The 22,639-nt window shown below is 34.8% G+C and overlaps 1 protein-coding gene across 1 annotated transcript; it reads left to right on the top strand.

Moving 5' to 3' along the window:
* The first annotated feature begins 2,541 nt into the window (after positions 1 to 2,541).
* On the top strand, positions 2,542 to 6,763 carry LOC125191797 (bifunctional 3-dehydroquinate dehydratase/shikimate dehydrogenase, chloroplastic-like). Its single transcript, XM_048089214.1, has 10 exons — positions 2,542 to 2,953; positions 3,423 to 3,528; positions 4,148 to 4,366; positions 4,578 to 4,918; positions 5,203 to 5,266; positions 5,484 to 5,591; positions 5,679 to 5,829; positions 5,936 to 6,087; positions 6,182 to 6,344; positions 6,437 to 6,763. The coding sequence occupies exons 1-10, from the start codon at positions 2,574 to 2,576 to the stop codon at positions 6,478 to 6,480; spliced, it is 1,728 nt and encodes a 575-aa protein (XP_047945171.1). The 5' UTR covers positions 2,542 to 2,573; the 3' UTR covers positions 6,481 to 6,763.
* The last annotated feature ends 15,876 nt before the right edge of the window (positions 6,764 to 22,639 follow it).

Here is a 22,639-nt window from a genome sequence, read left to right as displayed (position 1 = left end):
CCTTCTCCTATTTTATTCTTTCTATACTTCTATTGTCAATTTGTCAAAGTATTGGGTTCACAATAAAACTATTCAAATACAAAATAGAATGGAGGAAGTAGGTGTTTGGTGGCTCACCAAACTCCAAGTTTTCCTTAGCATGCTCTCTTCAACTTGGAATTCTCTTCTCTTATAATCCTCTTCATTTATTACTTCAAAGGCTAATTTTAGTGTTTGATACTTTTAATGTAACCCTCCTATACTTGACTTATTATCTGCACCAATATTTGAATTTAACACACCCAATTAAATCCTTTTATACATATTACAATGTCTTAAACTATACATGTAATCAACTATCCGTGTCTAATGAAGTGCTTCAAACACGTACTCCCTTCGTCCCACAAAAGATGTCACACTTTCCTTTTTAGTTTGTCTCACAAAAGATGTCACATTTCCTCTTTTGGAAAAAGTTCCTTCTCACATCAATTATAAAATTATATTTTCTCTCACCACTTAACACACAAAATAACATCTCCTAAAATCTCGTGTCATTTTCAAAGTATTACATCTTCTCTGGGACGGAGGGAGTAAAAATTTTATCAAGATTTATTGATATTTCATCTAATTGACTTTTAGATTGAGTAATAAGTATTTCATACTCCTTTCTTAAGTCAGATATAACATGAAACTTGAAGGAAAATAAATAGAGACAGAAAAGCATACTACCTCCATCCCACAAATATTGACATATTTTGACCCAACACGAGTTTTAAGAAATATAAAAAAAGTTGATGGAATGTGAGTCCTATTTTTAAAGTATTAGTTTTATAATAAAAATGTGAGTATAAATGAGTTAATGGAATATGGGGTCCACTATTAAAAATGATAAAAAATAAAATGTGTCAAACTTTTAGGGATAGATCGAAATGGTAAATCGTATCAAACTTTCAGAGACTAGAGATAGTAATACACAAGATTGAAGAGGAGACAAGAAAACACATCACCTACTTTATTGGAAGAGGAGACAAGAAAACACGTACGTGCTTCGTAGCATATTTCATAAATAAATGTAAATGCAGTCTTTTTCATTTCATTACCAAAAATATAATCACTCCTTCTACCACTGTTAAACGTCGCACTTGATCAACACGGGTTTCAAAATAATATACTATTAATAGAAAGTAAGTTAAAAAAATTTGTAGAATATGGGTATTAATTTTATATAGTTTTATAATAAAATATGAGATGAAAGAGATTGTAGAATATGAGATTTATTGCTAAAAGTATAAAATGTTAGTGTGACAAGTATTAGCGGACGAATTAAAAAGGAAACTAGTGACGAGTAATGGAGGAAGTGATTCGAACATAGTTAATGAATTTTCATTTATTCATAAACGAAGAAAATCACTAATTCACGATTTAACCTGTCGTTTTATGTTTTAAATGACTTTCATAAATCATAGCTATATTTATAATGAGAATGGATTTTAAAATTTCCAAATCGAGATAGCATTAGAAATTTAGTAATACTATGTAGTAGTAGCACTTTAGATATTAGTTGATTGTCAAAATCAAATGTCTAGACTTATTGGAATTTCGAAGATCAAGATTAGGAGTTAGGACACCATATCTCTTCCAAATTATCTGCTTATGTTTGAACACCTCACTCATGCAAAAAACAAATGAAATAAAAATTTTCAATGATAATAATTAATTACTCCTATAAGACATGCTTGATATTGCATATGCATGGAAAATGGAGTATTTGTGTGCCTATATATATATATATATAATACTAATATGTTCATAATTTTTAATTAATAGTAAGATCCAATATTTAATTGACTATTGATTTCAAATATTTGATGGTTAAATGTAGATGTTAGATAGTACTAATTAAGAAAGTAGTATATATTCAGTTATGCGAAGATAGAAAGTAAGCTCTAAAATTGATATAATGACATTACAATGATTTTTTCGTGTGTCTATTTGGGCTGTAAATTTGACTTTCTTTCATAATAATAACTTACTAGTACTAAAATAGACTTCTTCCATCCCATTTTAAATGAAATAAAAATTAAATACTAGTAGTACTTTTTTATCTTTTCTGATGAATAGTACTATTTTTTAAGTTTATATTTTGGAGAATATTCCCTCCGTCCCACATTTGGAGTCACTTATTGTTATGGCTCGGATTTTAAGAAAGAGTTGAAGTGTGTAATAAATGAAATGAGATGGTAGAGTTGGTTGAAGGTGAGTCCTTTTTGACTTTTGATTTTTGTTTTGATTTATTTTAATGTAGATAATGACATTTTTATGTAATTTTGATGAATAATGGGATAAAATTGTATGACCAAATATGGAAAATTCTAAAAGAAACTCTTAAACTGGGACGGACTTTTATGGCAAAAAGTGACTCTTAATATGGGAGGAAAGAGGAGGAAGGAGTATATAGTTTTTGTATTAATCACTTTTTTTTACCAATAAATAAATACTGGTATAAATTTCCAAATTTCACTCAAACCCAACGTGCGCAGGAATCTCTCTCTCTCTTTCTACACTGTGAGAAGCCACGAGTTGCTGAGTCAGTGATGAGTATTCAAAAGAGATTCGCAGAGATGCGGCATGGCGCTGGCGCTTGCGCCAACCTTTGTTTACCTGTTCATCAATTTGTCCTTATCCATTCCCACCAACAACGCAATTTGCATTTCCCTTATAAACCCCTTCAAATCACATTATCAATGCCCCCACTCCACTCCACCACCGCTTCAGAAATGGTTAGAGTTGTTGGGGCTCCTAAATTGATCTGCGCCGCATTGCCTCCCCAATCCCTCGACCACCTCCTCAATGGCATGCATCAGGCCAAAATTCAGGGCGCCGATGTCGTCCAAATTGAACTCGATTCCCTCTCCCATTCCGACCTCACCATCCTCCTCCGGAACAAGCCCATTCCCGTCCTTCTCCTCTCCCGGTTTGTATTTTTTGTTATATTAGGCTTTTACAATTAACTGACTTTGGCGCCAGATTATGATATCCGTATGCATCTTATTGATCACCGCATAAATTCCGTGGATTTCTGTTTCATATATGTATTCCTCGATTAGGAATGCCAGTTTGTGCTAGATTGGCTTGAAAATTGAAATAGCAGTAGTTTTTTTATTTCCAAAAAAAAATAATAATAAATACTTTGAAAAACATGAAATACTTATTTCATAATGGTCAAAGTATACCAAACTGAGTAGGTTAGGGCAAGAGAAGGTGGCTGCTAGTTGAATCTTGGTGTGTGACTAGGTATGATGGAAATGTATGTGTAGTGTTTTTTGGTGATGGACATTTTTTTTATTAATTGAGTTGCTATTGGTTGTTGTGCGAAAGCAAAGAAAATTGGTGTGGGCCTTCAATAAAATCAATATTTTTATAAATGAGTTTGGTGGTTGCAGGCCGAAATGGGAAGGTGATGAATGCAAAAGCAATGAACAGGATCATCTACAGTCTCTGCTTTTGGCCAAAGATTTAGGTGCTGATTACATTGACTTGGAACTCAAGGTAGGAGTTGGTATGGTAATAAAATTCAACTATTTGTGCATACATAAACCAAAACTAGAAAACAGTGAGTCATGATTTGTTTGTGATGATGTAATCAATATGTTTGTTGCTCTATATAGTGTTTAACATATGGTTCTAGGCAAGTACTTACTCTTACCTATTAATATTAATAGACAGTTAGTTCTACAATTATTTATTGAGCTTTTTTTGGTTAATTCTTGTTTCTTAATGGATTGGTATACAGAGCTGGGAGAGATTGGTGCTATGGAAACCAAAATATACTGTCTAATCTAATATAACGCCTATCAAATGCAATTCTGCTGTAGCTTCTATAAATAAAGATGATGCAATATCAGAAAATATTAGAGTCCGGATAACTTCGTTGTCCCCATGCACGATAAATAATCTGAATGTAACAGTGATGATCTCACTCCATTTTATTGATCAGCATACAAATTGTAATGTCCTTCCGATGAAATTATCCTCATTTCAATTGCTTTAAATATATTGGTTACAAGGAATAATGAATGTGAAAAGTTTATTTGGAACGTACCGATTTTATATTCCTACCCCAGCCCAGATTATCTATTAATCTGACTTTGGCACCATTGCTATACAGGTAGCATCTGCTCTCATAAAAGAAGATAAGTTCCATCAGCTTAAAAGTAGTAAAATTATAGTCTCAACCTACCTGGATAGCTTTACTGCTTTACTGGAAGATCCCAGCCTTCTTGTTGCAGAGATGAAATCCACCGGGGCTGATATCATTAAGTTTGTTTGGGAAGCAGCCAATATTACAGAGATATCAACTGCTTTTGACCTTCTGTCAAATAGCCAGGTGTGGTTTCTTTCTCCTTTTGATAGTGATATGCTCTCTCAGTTTTCAAGTACAAAGTACAAGCTGGACATTAATAGTTATCCTCATTGCGGAGAGGAGAAAACTAGTAGCTTTGGCCTTTGGGTTAAATTTGCTGAAAAGGGAGCATAATAACTGTTGTTCTAGAGTTCTCCAGAAGATCATTATCATAATCATTGATAACTCCCGGCAGGTACCCATGATAGCTCACTGCACAGGAGAAAGAGGTCTAATTAGTCAGCTGCTGAGTTTTAAGTTTGGTGGTGTTTTTGCATATGGATCAGTTGAAGGAAATACGATTCCTGGTCTCCCCAGTGTAAATATCCTCAGACAAGCCTATGGAGTGAAGAACACCAATATGGGTACTGAAGTTTTTGGGCTTATCTCAAAACCCGTAAGTCACAGCAAGGGCCCTCTATTGCACAATCCCACATTTAGACATGCTGGTTACAATGGAATATATGTCCCAATGTTTGTGGATAATCTAAAGGAATTTTTCAGTGTCTACACAAGTCCTGATTTTGCTGGTTACAGGTGCGTGTTACCTTTTATGCAATTGCTACTCTATTTTCTCATGCTGCAGTTAGTTTTGCACAGTACTTTCTTTTACCAGAAAAGAGATACTATTCGAGTCACTAATAAAAAAAACATATTTGCCATTGTGCACTGAGATCTTGAACAAATTTGATGTAGAGAGGGACTTTGTTATTCCATTTCTGATATCTTTTCGAGCAATTAAATACTAGTACTGAATTAGAGATGACTTCTGGCCAGATTTCAAGCAGATACTTTACATTGTTTTCTTGCTTAAATTTCAGTGTCGGGATCCCTTACAAGGAAGCAGTAATTGATTTCTGCGACGAAGTCCATCCAGTTGCTCAGGTTACTACAAAAATCTGTTTATACTTTCTGTATTTCAGTAAGTGGGAATTGAAATGACACAGATTTTTTTTAACTAATCACGTTGCAAAAATTTGATATCCTCTTAAAGGAGTCTGTAATACACAATCAAAAGACGAATGTGGGGGTCATTTTTTTAGTTATGTTTGAAATGCTGCAACAAGTCGTCATAATGATTAAATTGTCTTATGATCAACAGTCAATTGGCGCTGTTAATACTATTGTAAGGAGGCGTGATGATGGAAAGCTAGTCGGGTATAACACAGATTGTGAGGCTGCTATTGTAGCAATCGAAGATGCTTTAAAGGTACCGTAATAACTCAATTCTTATTCTTGAACTGATATATTGGGGCACCAGTTGTAATAAAGGATATAATTTGTGACACTCCAACAGCGTAGGGACGGGCTGAATGGGAAGAATGGTCCTCTTTCTCCAATCACAGGGAAGCAGTTTGTTCTCGTGGGAGCCGGGGGTGCAGGAAGAGCACTTGCGTTTGGAGCTAAAATAAGGGGTGCTAAAGTGGTTGTGTTTGACATTGATTTCGGTAGAATACTGATACTAATTAATAAACCTTTTCATATCTTTACTATATAGAACTATAGATTTCCTGCAACGACAAGATAATTATAGTCTTTTTTTGCAATGTGAAGGAAGGGCAAAATCTCTAGCTGCTGCAGTATCTGCCGATGCTCTTCCGTTTGATGATTTACTCACTTTCCGGCCGGAGAAGGATGCAATCCTTGCGAACGCAACTCCTTTAGGCATGAATCCACATGTGGAGCGGCGGATTCCTGTGCTGGAGGTTTATCTTCAAACATTTCTCTCCAAGATCAAATTAATATCCTTTGGTTCTACGAAGTAGTAATATACATATATACATCGTTCTCGTTTACCAGGAAACCTTGAGAGATTACAAGCTCGTCTTCGATGCAGTATACAACCCTAGGAAGACTAGACTATTAAAAGAAGCCGAGGCTGCTGGGGCCGTCATTGTTAGTGGAGTTGAAATGTTTCTCGGTCAGGCTGCTGCACAGTTCAGTCTCTTTACAGGCCAAAAAGGTTTAAAACATATCTGATTTGTTTCTGTATATTTATAATTTTTTTTTAATTTGTAGTTTCTTGATCAATTATTTTATTTGTTTGTCTTGCAGCACCAGAAGAATTCATGAGAGAAATTGTTATGGAAAAATTCTGAAACTAAGTGGATTGTAGCAACTTCTTCTAATTTATGAGGTTTCTACTCAAATATTAGAGTAACTCAAGTTTAAGAGTTGAAACCACAGGAGAAAAAATGGTCAAAAAACATTCATTCATTAAAGAAAGGTGGATTGGTTGGTGTTGTATTGTAAGCTATGTTTGTGGAATTAGTGATTTATTCATGTTATTACTCAGAGACATGATGCAAGTCATGACTCACGAGGACCACATTATTTTAATGGTTTATTTATGGAAATATATATTGTTGATTTTCAAGCAAATTATAAACAATCAAATTTCATAGTGATATGAGTTCATGATTATTCTGAAATTGACATAAATAATGCAGTAGTGATTTGTTATGTGATCCTAATTTGTGTAAAATGATTAATACCATTTTGAAAGACGATATGGGTGAAAAATTAAAGGAAAATGTTTTAGAGACGTATGTCTCCAAGCCATAATGCAATATTGAGGCTAAAATAGTCATTTTAGATTGTTTTAGATTTTTATTTAAATTTATGTTATATTTATTTACTTTTCTACCCTTTATATTAAAGTATTAGCTAAATATACTTATTTAAGGACATTGACACTAATTATGCGATTTCAATTTTATTAGTATGCAATCCTCATATTTATGATGACAGTTTTTTTATATCTTATTGCATTTATTTAAGGACACATATTTAAAATAATAAAATATTATATTTCATTGAATCTATATATTTAGTGTAGATTTATTTACCTATGAAATAGTAATACTATATTTTATTAGAAAATGAACCATATAACAGATTTCTTATCAAATAAATTTTTACAAATTTTAATTTAAATAATTTAATAAAATAATTAGCTCTACAAAGTATTAAAATTTGTTATCTTATTTTATAAATAGTAAAGAATTAGATTTACTATGGCCAAAAATAATTATTTTATAATTAAACTGTAATTTTTAATATTGAAAAATTTAATTTTATAACCTTTTTATTTAGAAGATTCTTTATGAGGAGTATTAAAGCTTTTAGCTCAATTCACGGTAACATGGCATGCATTAAAATTTGATATATAATGTATTAATACTAATTGAGTTTAATATTTTGATTTTAAAAAAAATTAGTAATATTAATATTAATTTTTTATTTTCTTTATATTCTTAAAATTTGGAACATTAAATTCGAGTCTTAATCAAAAAATGTTTACACGTTCTGAACTCATCTCTTTAAAATGTTAAAGACATGTGAATTATATTTTCTGTTTTTCTTAATAAAACATTAGAGTTCTTAAATCAATTCACTACTACATATGTTAATACTAATTGGGTATACTATTTTGAATTGTACCGTTTCAATAAAAATAACACATACTTAATAAAAAAAATCACATATTCTTAATTCATCTATTTAATATTCTAAAAATATAGAGTTAATGTTTTCTCTTTTTCTTTATAAATTATTAGAGTTATAAGATCATTTACTATGTTATGCAATAAATTAAAATTTGATACATAGTATATAATAATCATACTAATTGAGTTTTTGGATATGATTTTAATTCTTTACGTTCAAAATTTAATTTATTTGATTCTTAATATTTAGAATGCTATAATCGAACATCTATAAGAAAATAATCACATGTTCTTAACTCATATATTTACTATTTGAGTTATATTCTCTTTTTTCTAGTATAAAATATTATAAATCTTCGCTCGGTTCACTATATCATGCAAACAACTAAATTTTGATATATATGATAGTACTAATATTAGTTGAGTTAACGATTTTGATTTAAAAATTTTCATAATTTTAATTTTAATTCTTGTGCATTCCAAACTTTTAATTACTTTAAATTATTAATTTTTTACCTAAATTCCACAACTAAATCAATCAATCACTTATTTTTAAATTTTTTAAAACATGTGATTGTTTATATTCTTAAATTTTAACATCAATTAGTAGTTGATACACTAAAATGAATTAAAACTTGAATAGAAGTCTCATCAATTATTTTTATTTTAAACAATTCCTAAAATTATGGAATCTAATCTTCTTCTTTATTTTGGAAAACAGTAGTAACATATATCTTGATATATACATTAGCTATTTATACAACTTAAAAATTTAATACTAGCTTTTAAATGATAACACTAAGAAATTTGAATGCAAATTTATTATTTCGTTGAATGATAATACAAGGAAATTGAGTGCAAATACATGTAGTTATTTCCATAACTTATAGTTTAAATGATTATTTACGACTAATAAAATAATTTGATTTGAATGACTATTTTTGGTTGAATGATAACACTAAATATATATAATCATTTATATAACATAAAATTTAAATATTACTATTTAATATCATTTTAATTTATTTAATATTAGACATCAAGTATTTTTTATAACTTACAAATTTTATAATTATTTGATAATAAAATAATTAGATGACAATGACTATTATAATTATAATTTACTTTCTATTTTTATAAATTAAATTTAGTTGTTTAGAATTTAAGAATTATTTAATAATAAAATAATTATATATAAATATTCATCAAGTAGCGAAAATAGTTGAGAATTGGTTAAAATTTTGACTAAAAAATGTGAATCTTAATTAATAGTACTTACCATATAATTAGTTATAGATAGTTAATTTGATTAGCTTTCCTTTATTAATAAATAGTAGTTATTTTCCTTTTATCTAAAATAAGGGTATATTAGTATATATTTAAATAAGATTATGGAAAAGTGACATAAGGATATTATGGCTTAGAGACATTATGTCTCTAAATCACTACTCAAAATTAAATTATTGAGATATAGAAAGATGATTTGGTTGGAAAGCTAATGATGATCTATTGAAAACTTTTATATTCCCTCAAACAAGAAGACAAAAATTTTCTTTTTCTAACTGTAACGAATATTTGTATCCTTGTACGTCCTAAGAGCATTCACAATGGAGGGTCGATGGGAGGGCCCCATAGCCCCACCATTGCAGCGGAAGGGCCTTCCGGCGACTCCCCCCTCTCTCTCCAAATGGGCCGATGTATCGGCCTTGGCCGTCGATGAGGGCTTGTCAATCGGCCCTCCATTGTGGAACAAGGGCCTATCGACGGCCCTCCCAATTTTATTTTTTTTCGTTTTTTTTAATAATTTTTTTATTTCATTTTTTCTACTATAAATTCCATATCCCATTATTTATATTTCCCACGCCAACGTCTCATCTTCTCTCATTTTATCTCAATACATTTTCTCTCTCTAGTACATATTAAATGTCTTCCGGTAGCGATATCGACGACGAAGTCATAAACCGAGTGGTGCAGCGCGTGCTTGCCCGGGCGACACAATGTAGTGAAGAAGCGAACCAATGAAGATTTGCGTATTAATATTTTTGGTTATAATAAAAAATTAAAATAAAATAGTGATGACGTGGAAATGAAATGGAATGGGAGGGCCCTATGGGAGGACCCTTTCATTGCAGGGAGATAAGCCCTTTGGCCAAATGCTGATGTGGAATGGGTGTCTCCGGCGGCGCCCCTCCCACTAGGATCTCCACTAGCCCTTCCCACAAAAACTGCATGTCACGTCAGCATTAGCCCTTCCCATCCCACTGCCACATCACTAGCCCTTCCCACTGCACTAGGACTTCCCACTAGGACTTCCACTAGCCCTTCCCACAATTATTCAATTTACGGACTAAAAATTTATGGAATTATTAATACGTCGAAATGAAATACGGGAAAATTCGAAAACTTCATTTAAAAAAATTACATTAAAAAAAATTACATAATTAAAAAAAGTTACATAATTTAAAAAAAAACATAGTTTAAAAATAAAATTACATAATACCCTCGGCTCTCACTCCTCGTCCTCGTCCTCGTCCTCATCGCCCGTGCCGCTGCCACCTCCGACGTCCCCGCCCCCGATCTCGACGCCATAATCATCAATGGGTGGCAGCCTTAAATCGCGCCGACATTGGTCGACCACCTCCTTGCACATCCTTTTCAACACTGGATCCTGCGTGTTATACAACTTCATAGTGCTCTGCATCAGGGTCTTCGTTTGCTGCGCGCGGGCGAGGACGCCGTCCTCTGGGCCTCTTGGGGCCTCCGATTCGACCTCGTAGGACCCGTTGCCGTTGCCGCTTCCCCTCGCCATCCGCTGCGCAGCCTGTTGCCCCATCGGGCGCCGACGACGGCGAGAGTCTGTTCGTGGTAGCGGGGCCTCTTCCTCGGCTTCGGGGAGCTCGTGCGAACCAGCACTGCTGCTGTGCTCACCGGAAGAGTTGATCTTCGTCCGCTTCCAGCCCGATTCGATATCAATCGCAAACTTTTGCGAATCCTTGACCACGAGAAAGGCCTCCCACTGGTCAAACTCTTTGATGTTCAACTCTCGGTTGGGGTACTGGGCCAAGGTTTGTCTCTTCACATCATCCTCAGACATGCCGCTGGTTACCATGCGCATGTTGTTTTGGTAGAGGGCGGCAAAACGACTGAGCTTAGGCCTCAACCGAAGCCACTGTTTCCGGCATTGCTCGGGTATGCGAGGCTTCGCCCCAGGCGGTTTGACGTTGCGGTAGGCGGCACTAATGCGATGCCACATTCGGTCAACATACTGGTTCGCCCCGACATAGGGATCCTCTACAACATCGATCCATGCCTTCGCAAGCGCGGCATTTTTCCACACGGACCAGATCGTCCTCCTCTCAGTCTCATCCTCGCCCTCCTCCTCCTCTGCCCCCGTGTGCGATGAAGAGCTCGGGACTTTGCCCTTGCCCTTGCCCCTACCCCCGCCTCTGGCCTTGCCCTTGCCTTTGCTCCTGCCCCTTGCAGCTGGCTCCGCCTCATCGGGAGTCTCACGGATCGGCGATAGCCCCAGATCCTCAAAAGAGAAAGTCTCGATGCCGGCGTACTGAGTCTCCGGAACAGTACTAGGGGAATCATCGGCCAACAAATCTATATATGGCCGATACACAGATTCCCTTGGCGTCCTCGGGCTCCGCCTCTCCATCGACCCAACCACCGACATATTTGGCGGCGTACCGCCCATCCCCACTGCCCCGGGCATCATCCCTCCCACCCCCGCCATATTTGGCGGCATACCGCCCATCCCCGCTGCCCCTGGCATCGTCCCACCCATCCCCGACATATTTGCCGGCATACCCGTTGCCCCTGGCATCATCTGACCCATTTGACTCATCCAAGTGTACATAGTGTAGAACATTTGGGGAGTCATCGCCGGCATACCGCCCATCCCCGCCGTCCCCGCCATCTGGGGATTTATCCCCGCAAAATTCCCCTCCGATCCGATGGGAATCGAGGGATGTGTTTCCTCCGCTCGTGGTGGGGGAGTTTCTATTGTACTCCATTGTAGTATAAATGAAATTTGTAGCTTTAGAGAGAGAAACTTGTCAACACAGGTGGTGTGAATGAAATGAAGTTGGTGGAGCCCTATTTATAGAGTTTATTAAAAAAAAATTAAAAATTAAAAATGTCGGACGTCCGACCTTCGCCACAGTGGCGGACGTCCGGTCGGACGTCGACGCGAGGGGCGAGCCCATCTCAGGGGCACTCTGGACGGGCATGGGCGGACGTCCCGCTCACTACGGCGGACGTCCGGTCGGACGTTGCCGACGGGCGAACGGGACGGCCTCCGGTGGAGACACCCTAATTCATCATATAATCATATGTTCTTTTGAAACAAATATAGGTATCCATGGATACCCGACCTGAAAAAACCGGGTATCCAAACCGAAAAATCATCTAAATGCCAAAACCCGACCCGATATATTTTCGGGTACTCCAATACCCGCACGGGTATCCATACCCGACATATCGGGTACCCAAATACCCGATTCTTTACGTGTGTTAATAACTAATAAAAAAAATTCAAAATTTATTATATTAATATAATTATAGAAATATTTAAATTGACTAATATCTTTAATGTTGCATTTATTTTGTTAGTATAAAACTATAAAAAATGAGTTACTTTAACTTTAAAGTATATGATTATATTTATGGCGATTGGTTATGCAATACATAAGTAAAATAATAAAAGTTATGCATTTAATTAAACTGTAGAAGCAACCAATAATATAGTTCAAAAGTCAAAATAATTAACTAAAATATAAAAACCACATGAGTTGATAATGCAATACGTAAAACTTGAGAGTTTGGAGAAGCCGTGACCTAGAGTAAGAGAGATCGACTTATTTATATAAGTTTAGAGAAAGTTAACCTAGTAAATTGTAATTAGTAAATAAATTGGCTCAGCTCTTGAAGCCTAAAAAGGCTAAACCTAATTTAAAAAAATGCTTTAAATAATAAATTGGATATTCGGGTTACCCAATACCCGATTTATCTTAAATTTCAAGATCCAAACTCATACTCAATCCCATAAAATTGGATATTGGGTATCCAATACTCGGTGGATATCGGGTCGGGTACGGGTAAGGGTAAGCCCAATACCCGATATCCATATTCCCACCCCTAATAATACTGATACTATGGCTGGGGAAAAATACCGAAATACCGAAATAACGGCCTTATCGTACCGAAAAAATATCGAAAATACCGAATTTTCGCTATACCGTGACTTTCGGTACAGTATGATACCTTACCGAAAGATTCTGGTAAGGTAACAGTATGAATTTTCAAATACCGCGGTGTACCACTGCATACCGAAATTCGGTATATACCGTAAATTAAGGTATATACCGTAAACTAAGGTATATACCACAAAAATATAAACACAATTATATATAAAATATACTTATTTTATATATTTTTAAATTATAAAATCTATTGTGAAATATAAATATAATTATGTATAAATTATATTTAATTTATTTTTAAAATTATAAAATATAGATAATATTCTAAAAACTCTAATTTTCTATTTTAATTGATGTTGAAAGTCAGATATGCCGCAAAAGTAAGGTATACCGAACTTCGGTACGATATACCGAAAATGAGGTACAATATCGGTATAGAAATTCGTCATACCGAAAAAAGGTATACCGAAAACTTTGGTAAGATAAATGTATGAATTTTTCGCATACCGTATTTATGATAAGTATACGGTATGGTGGTTTCGGTAAGGTATACCGTACCTACCCACCCGTAACTGATACTACAATTTATAAGTTTCTTCTAATGATTTTAAAATATAAATATATAAGCAAAGAAGTAAAATATGGGTTATTTATAAAATAAAATTGTATTGCTACGGTAAGAATTAAAAGATCTCTACTAAAAGGTAATGCTATCAAATACTTACTTAAGCTATTACAAAAGAAGATTTTTTACTCCAAATAGTTTAAATCAAATAATGCAACATGACTATCGATTTTCATTTCAAAGTGAAAGATTTTTATACCAAAACCGAATAAATTTTTTTCTTATATATATAATGAATAACATTATTCATCTTATCACCTAGAGCTTCATTATTATTGTAAAGCAAATAAGGAGTAGTTAATATGGCTAATGCTAAGTTTATGTTGTTTTGCTTCTTTGTCTTCGTCGTTTTTACAGGTTTGTATTTTGCGTGTGTCTCTTTTTCTTAAACTGACCACTTAACATATGAATATTTATTTGGTTTAGAATTTTTGGTTCCTCCATAATTGTTTAATGTATATTTCATTCCATCAATGAAAGATATATGTATATCAAAGAGTATAATCATCCCATTACCAAAAAAAAATAGTATAATCATCCCATTTGTCTGCTTTTTTGTGTTCTTCCATTGGCTTTTTTTTTTTTTTTTTTTTTTTTTTTAAATTTTGAATATAATATTTCTTGTCTATAAGTTGATTTGTTTTTGTTCCCTTTTTCAATGTTATTTTATGTTATAAACTGTTTTTGTGGCTTTATTTTTGTCCAATTTTCAGGTGGTTTAGTGAAAGGAAAATTGAATTGTTGCAACAACAATCACATTGGTAGATGTGTTCCAAAGTTAGACAACTCAAAGTGCGACTCATTGTGTAGGTCGTCAAAATGTTACAAAGGAGGGTTCTGTAAAGTTCTCCCACACGGCTACCCCAACCATTTTTGTCATTGCTATTGTTGATTAATCATTTTGGTACTAATAAATTTTTTTTGAAACCGTCATTGTATTTGTGTTTAGTACTTTTGGATAATATTACTTTAATTTGTCTCGATGGTAATAAATAACTATGACCACTTCAATTATTATTATTCCCGATAAAAATAATATTAGTAATAATAAAAATAAATCTTAGAAAAAATTTCAGTTTCGCTATATATTGTGTACATATATGTATTCTTGTAAATTATAAAATTCACACTATTTTATAATTATTGTGCAAAAAATACAATACTAAGCCAACAATGAAAATAAGCATATAAATAGATCAAAATAGGAGTCTTTGTGATTGTTGATTGTGAAATTTGTTTGAGGTGTTTTTGTGATTTGCAAAATTAAACCACCCTTCTCCCATATTTGTCATTGCCATTATTAATTAATTTCCTTCATATTTATTTATGAAATGACATGCTATTGGTCAGAGGTTAATATAATGTTAGGAATTACATCATTGCTGAAATGTGATAAAAACAAGTGATAATTCTTCAAAGCTAGATAATTATTTTGCCATTACTATTGTTTGATTCTCCAAGTCAGAGGGTTTTGCCAAGTTCTCCCCCACAAAGACCCTAATTATTTTTGTCATTACTATTGTTTGATTCTCCAATTTTATATGAGGATATAAAATTAAAAATTCCAAGTCATATTTATAGAATACCAATAAATTTTATTTCTAATTAATTTTATTAGAGATAACATATGGGTTGTTTAGAAAATAAAATTTTATTGCTATTAGTAAGAAAATATATATGGTCGAGAGATCTCGATTAAAAAGAAATTAGTTTATCATATATTTCCTTTAAGCTATTACAGGAAAAGATTTTTTAATCCAAAGAGATTAAATCAATTAATGCAAATTTACTTTCGATGTACACTGCAAAAACAAACTTTCGTATATATAATGAAAAGTGAAAACACCTTTCACCAACCACTCAGTATTCATCTTTATCTCTATTATTATTGCTAAATAAAAACAAGTTAACATGGCTAGTCCTAATTCTAAGTTTTTGGTGTGCTTCTTCTTTGTCTTCGTCGTTTTCACAGGTTTGTATTTTACGTTTCTCCTTTTTTTTCTTTTTATAAAAAAAAGACCACTTAAAATGTGAATATTAATAGAATTTTGGTTCCTCCATAATTATTACGGCATAACACATTTCATTCTATTAATTTTAAAGGGTAACAATAAAATATAAACTATAAATATTGTACAAACTCTAAATTTTGATTTTGACTGTTGAAAAATGTCAACCGATGATAAAATTACATCAACACAAAATGTCAACACGATGTCAACACAACATCAACCGTTGATAATGTGTTGACATTTTCTATTGATGTAATTTTATCATCTGTTGACATTTTTCAACAGTCTAGATCATAGTTTAAAATTTATACAGTATTTAGAGTTTGCATTTGATTACATCCCAATTTAACAAACAATATACTCATCTCAATTGACTCTTTAAATATTTAGGTGGTTTAGTGGAAGGACAAAAGCTGAAGTGTTGCGACAACAACCACATTGGTAGATGTGTACCAGAGCTAGATAACTCGACGTGCGATTCAATGTGCAAATCGTCAAATTGTTCTAAAGGAGGCTTTTGCAAAGTTCTCGCACAGCCGAGTCCTAATCATTTTTGTCATTGCTATTGTTGATTCACCCTTTTTATTTTATAAGGATGTATTTCAAAGCAGTGTCGTACGAATAAATTTTGTTTTAAATGATTTGGAGAATATTACTTTAATTTCCGTGTATTTAAAATATTATGATACCTTTTATCATTGTATCCGATAAAAATAGTAGTAGTAATAGTCATAAAATTAAATCTTTGAAAATTTTCAGTTCCGTTATGTAGTGTGGATATATGTATTTTTCTAAACTAGAGTACTAAAATCTACATTACGAAGTCCAGTACTAAAATCTTTGTGATTTGTTTTAGGTGTTTTTGTGCATGCAAAATTAAACCACTCGTCCCATGAGAATGAGAAGCGATCAATGTTTAACTAATTTTAAGTCCATAACTAGAGAATAAATCTCAGCCACAAATTTTAATACTTCAAATTAATCCTATTGCTTAAATATAACCCAAGGGCATTTATGGAATTCAATATTACTAATTCAAACAAACGATTTCTTCACCATCACCATATTTCTGTGATTTTCTTAGCTCATTCACGATTCACGATTTCTTCCAAAATTCACGATTCCCGATCGTTATTCATCTGGATTTGTTCATCGTGATTCAATTCTAGATTTCAGATTCATCATGATTCCGGATTTGTTCATCTCGTTTGTGATTTCCATATTTCTAATCGTTCCTCAAGTATGATTTCCATATTCGATTCCTGATCGATCGTCCTTCGTCGTGAATTCACATGATTCGATTCCAGATTTCATATTCATCACGATTCAAGATTTGTTCATCTCAAAGGAGATTCACAATTCACAATTTCTTCCAAAATTCACGATTCCTGATCGTTAATCCTCTGGATTTGTTCATCATGATTTAATTCTAGATTTCAAGATTCCAGATTTGTTCGTCTTGTTCGTGATTTCCAGATTTCTAATCATTCGTCAAGCATGATTTCCAGATTCGATTCCTGATCGATCGTCCTTCGTCGTGAATTCACATGATTAGATTCCATATTTCAGATTTATCACTTTTCCAGATTTGTTCATCTTTCATCTCGTTCGTGATTTCCAGATTTCTAATCGTTCGTCAAGCATGATTTCCAGATTTGATTCCTGATCGATCGTCCTTCGTCGTGAATTCTCATGATTCGATTCCAGATTTCAGATTCATCACGATTCTAGATTTCAGAATCTGGCAGAAATAGTTCACTTTGTAGAATGTTTAGTTCACTTTTGAATGATTTTTAATATTTGAGTGAAGAATATTGGTTATAGTGTACTGACTATATTGAACATATAGTGAAGTATATTAAGCATACCTTATGGTGTATTGTTTTTTCATTCCAGTGAAGTAAATATGATTTTTAATCTTGCATAAAGTGAAGTATATTGAGCATAAAGTGAAGTATATTTATGCATAAAGTGTAATGTTCTAATGATGAACTGTTTTTTTTTTCATATAGTGAAGTATATTGAGCATAAACTGAAGTATATTAAGCATAAAGTGAAGTATATTGTGCATGTCTTATAGTCTACTATTTTTTTCATTTTCAGTGAAGTATATTGTGTATATAGTGATGTAAATTGAACATACCTTATAGTTTACAATTTTTTAACTACAATGAAGTATATTGTGCATATAGTGAACTATTATATGCTTATAGTCAAGTATAATAACTTTACAGTGAATTACAGTGAAGCAAATATGCTCTATAGTGAAGCAAATATGTTCTACAGTGAAGTAAATAGTCAACATAATACTCCATCCGTCCCATTAAATATGCAATATTTGCTTTTCGACACAGGATTTTATGTAGTGTTGTGAGTTAACGAATAGAGAGTAAAGTACGAGAGAAGAAAAAGTAGAGAGAGTATTGTTTCCATTTTCAGAAACGTTTCATTTTTAATGGGAAAACCCAAAAAGAAAAACGTTTGATTTCTAATGGGACAGGGGGAGTATTTAATTTAATTGAAACGGATGAGCTTTATATTGAACATAATGACAAATATTATGAACTATATCATTTTCATACAAATGGGCATGAACGCTTGAAGTTTATAATAATTTTTCCACATCTATTTTCATGTTGTTGCTACATTCTTGATGATGCTTTGATGTTGTCGCCAAGTTATTCAATGATTCATGGTTTGTTTCCGACAACATTTATGTGCTGCAATACTTCGTTCTTAGTCTGTGGAGTATTCCCTTGCTGCTTCTTTTAGGCAATACATTTCCAATCTTGTCCCCGCTCACCATAGTAACAATCAGCATATACTTCATGTACTCTAAGGTCTATACACTTCACTGAAACCAGTAAACAAAAAATACTATAAGACACACATCATATACATCACTCTAAGCACGTTTTACTTCACTGAAATGAAAAAACAGAGCAATATAAGCATGGATCACAAACACTTCACTCTAACCATGAAATACTTCACTCTAAGCACATTTTACTTCACTGAAATGAAAAACAGAGCAATATAAGCATGGATCACAAACACTTCACTCTAAGCATGGAAGACTTCACTCCAAACACGTTTTACTTCACTGAAATGAAAAAATAGTGCACTATAAGCATGGATCACAATCACTTCACTCTAACCATGTAATACTTCACTCTAAACACGTTTTACTTCACTGAAATGAAAAAATAGTGCACTTTTAAGCATGGATCACAAACACTTCACTCTAACCATATTTTACTTCACTAAAATGAAAAAACAGAGTAATATAAGCATGGATCACAAACACTTCACTCTAAGCACGTTTTACTTCACTGAAATGAAAATATAGTGCACTATAAGCATGGATCACAAACACTTCACTCTAACCATGGAATACTTCACTCTAAGCACGTTTTACTTCACTGAAATGAAAACCAGAGCAATATAAGCATGGATCTCAAGCACTTCACTCTAAGCATGGAATACTTCACTCTAAACATGTTTTACTTCACTAAAATAAAAAAAATAGTGCATTATAAGTATGGATCACAAACACTTCACTCTAACCATGGAATACTTCACTCTAAGCATATTTTACTTCACTAAAATGAAAAAACAGAGTAATATAAGCATGAATCACAAACACTTCACACTAAGCATGGAAAACTTCACTCTAAGCATGTTTTACTTCACTAAAATGATAATATAGAGCAATATAAGCATGGAACATTAACACTTTACTCTAACCATGAAATACTTCACTTTAAGCATATTTTACTTCACTGAAATGAAAAAAAAACTGAGCAATATATCACTTCACTCTTAGCATTTATCAGTTCACTTTAAGCTCTATACACTTCACTGAAATCACAAAAAAACTACACTGAAATGAAGAAAATCAAAGCAATAAATAGGAATGACTCACAATCAGCGATTTTGAGTATACAGCCGGATTCTCTAGTTGTGAATCTGCTTTGACATTTAAAAGCTACAAAATAAAATTAAATCTAAATCGGATGAAAAAATGTTAATGGAAAATGAGTTCTAAGTTGGTAGGAATAATTACATTTTGAGAAATCTTTATGTTTTGATTATATTTATTCGATGTTGACAACGGCGGAACGTTGAGTTCTAAATCGTTAGGAATGTTAACGATAACGGAATGAGGCAACGGCAACAGCGTTGACGTTGAATGAGAATGAATCGACCATGGGAGAATGAAAAGAAGAGAGAATCGAGCTTGAGAGACGATTTTCATAAATGAGAGACTAATTAGAGTTTAACCCTAATTTTATTAGTGAAATGACCATTATACCCCCGCCTTGTTATAATGAAGTAAATCTATGATAAAGTGAACTGATTTCTCCTTCAAATTCAAAATCACATGTGTTATTACTAGCTCTTGATTTTTTTGATCTTGTGGTTGTAATTTGTTCTCTAGTTATGTGCTTAGTGGGCACTTACCCTATATCACTACTCTCATCCTATATTTGTCATTATCATTATTTTTAATTTCCTTCTTATTTATTATTTCCGTCCTCACTAGGTGAAATATTTCTTTTCGGCACGGAATATAAGAAAATGAGTTTTGTTAACTATGTGGGAAGAAAAAGTAGTAAGATGCTAGTAAAATATAGAAGAACAAGTAAGAAAGAAAATACTAAAAATGGGAATGACTCATTTAGCTTCGGACGTCCAAATAATAAATATGAATCATTTAATAAGGAACAAAGAGAATATTTATAAGATGGCAGAGACGGATGTACATGCATCCTACAAGGGGCAAATGCCCCACTTCAAAAAAATTCATTAGTACTATTTTGATCATTATTTTTAAATTTTTTTGAAATACCATTATAAATGCTCCTTATAAAATCCTTAAAATGTCTTTGTATGGAATTTTGTCCCACCTATACAGAATTTCTGGCTCTGTGATGGTATCCTATTTGTCAAAGCTCATATAATGATATAATGTTGATTGCACGTCTAGATCCTGTTTTATTTTGGAAACATACCCCTCTTTCAACAACTCCTTTCAACAACAAGAGTCTTATTTTGTCATCTCGTTTATCTCCACAACAAGAGTTACTATATTTCATTTTTACCATAAGAGCATCCACAGTAATCGGCGAGCGACCGGCTAGCTGATACCCGGCCCGCTCGCCGAACCATTGCAACCGGCGAGCGCTGAATCGACGAGAATTTCGGCGAGCACTCGCCGATTCTCGGGCGCTCGGCGATCCGCTCGCCGCCATTGTAGGCTGGTGATCAGCGAGCGATCGGCCAGCACTATTTTTTTTAATTAAATTTTCGAAACACTATATATACGCGATTTTCACGTCATTTTCATTCGCACTACTTGTTTTAACGAGTTTTCTCTCTCTCTTAATTTCTGTACAAGAGCAACAACGCGAAATGGATCACAACAACGAGTCTACTCCAACGACGAGTGGGAATCAAACTCCCACGGTACCCGCGAGAGCGGGATGGGGGCAGATGGGCAGCGTGTACTACAACATGTACCCTTGGCAACAGATGATGCCCCAAGGCGGCGGTCAGGGGGTATCGGGCATGCAACCCGGTATGCAGATGATGCCCGGTTGGGGAGCCGGGATGCAGATGATGCCATAGATGATGCCGGGGTGGCAGGCGGGGGTGCAGCCCGTGCAGTCCGTGACGCCAGGGGGGACAATATCTATCACCCCACTCTTGATTTTTTGACTGCGTCTTCCCACACATCAACCCCGGTGGAGACGTAATTCACTGGAGATGACACTTTCTCCATAGAGGATTTGTTACCGGGCGTTCGATTCGAAGACACTCCCATTCAGACAGAGGGAGTAGGTCAGGGGCGGGGGCAGGGTCGAGGTGGACTGAAGAAGAAGAAGAAGAAGAAGAAGAAGAAGAAGAAGGGTAAAAAGGTGGTAGGCGAGTCGTCGCAGCCGGCTGATGACGACAGTGTACGAAGGAAGTGGACGGATGATGAGAACGTCGCGCTGTCCAAGGCTTGGGTGTCTGTTTGTGACGATCCCCTTGTTTCGAACAATCAGAGGAGCGTCAACATGTGGGCTAAAATTGTAGCAGCCTACCAGAAGAATTGCCCGCATGGGAAGGCATACACCGGGGAGGAGTGTCGGAAGGGGTGAGAGCGAATTAGGGCTGCGGTCTCCCGATTTGCGGGCTTGTACACCAACGCCCTCAGCATGAAGACCAGTGGCCAGACTGACGAGGATTGCAAGAGGATAGCAGAGAAAGCCTTCTCCGTGCCGAGGCTGTATAAGGAATTCACATACTGGAACTGCCATCTGGTGCTGATGGATTCCGAGAAGTTCCGGCCGGGTGTCGATGCTGGCTGGTCGAAGAAGCAGCGACTGAATTATGCCGGTGATTACAGAGGCAGCAGCGGCGGTTCTCACGACCTCCCCGAGGATGTTCCAGAGGAGCCGTCCCCTCCATTCTTCGTCGCCGCACTCGCCCGAATGGTCAGAGGAGGGCGCAACGGGCAGCGAGGGGAGTCGCCCAGTGGTCCCATGAGGTCCAGTCGGCATCCCTCCCCGTTGGCAAGTCGGAGCCGAGCTCGCCTTCTACGCGCATCAACAAACGCGCAAACAGATGCACAAGATCTTGGCCGAATGGAGGGAGACAACTGACCCGTGGAGAAGAGGTTTCTTCACTCAATGCTCGAGAGTATGCGGGTCGATTTGGATACCTTCGCAGCACAGTTGGGGGGATCAGACGCAGGCTCAGATGCCGGGGGTGCAGCCGGTGGTGGCGGGGATGGCGGCGACGGCGACGATGAGTAGAGTGGGTCGGGGGCTCGTGTGTGGAAGCCCGAATTTTTTTGTTATTATGTATTTTTTTTAATTTTTAGTTAATGTACTTTTTTTTATTTAAATAAAATTAACGAATTTTCCCGTATATGTGTCGTAAATTTAATTCCGTATTTTGTGTTTAATTCCGTAAAT

This window comes from Salvia hispanica, chromosome 6 (genome assembly GCF_023119035.1).
Source record: "Salvia hispanica cultivar TCC Black 2014 chromosome 6, UniMelb_Shisp_WGS_1.0, whole genome shotgun sequence".
NCBI lineage: Eukaryota > Viridiplantae > Streptophyta > Magnoliopsida > Lamiales > Lamiaceae > Salvia > Salvia hispanica.
Note: the sequence above shows the minus strand (reverse complement) of the source record. Positions and strands in the feature narration are given on the sequence as shown.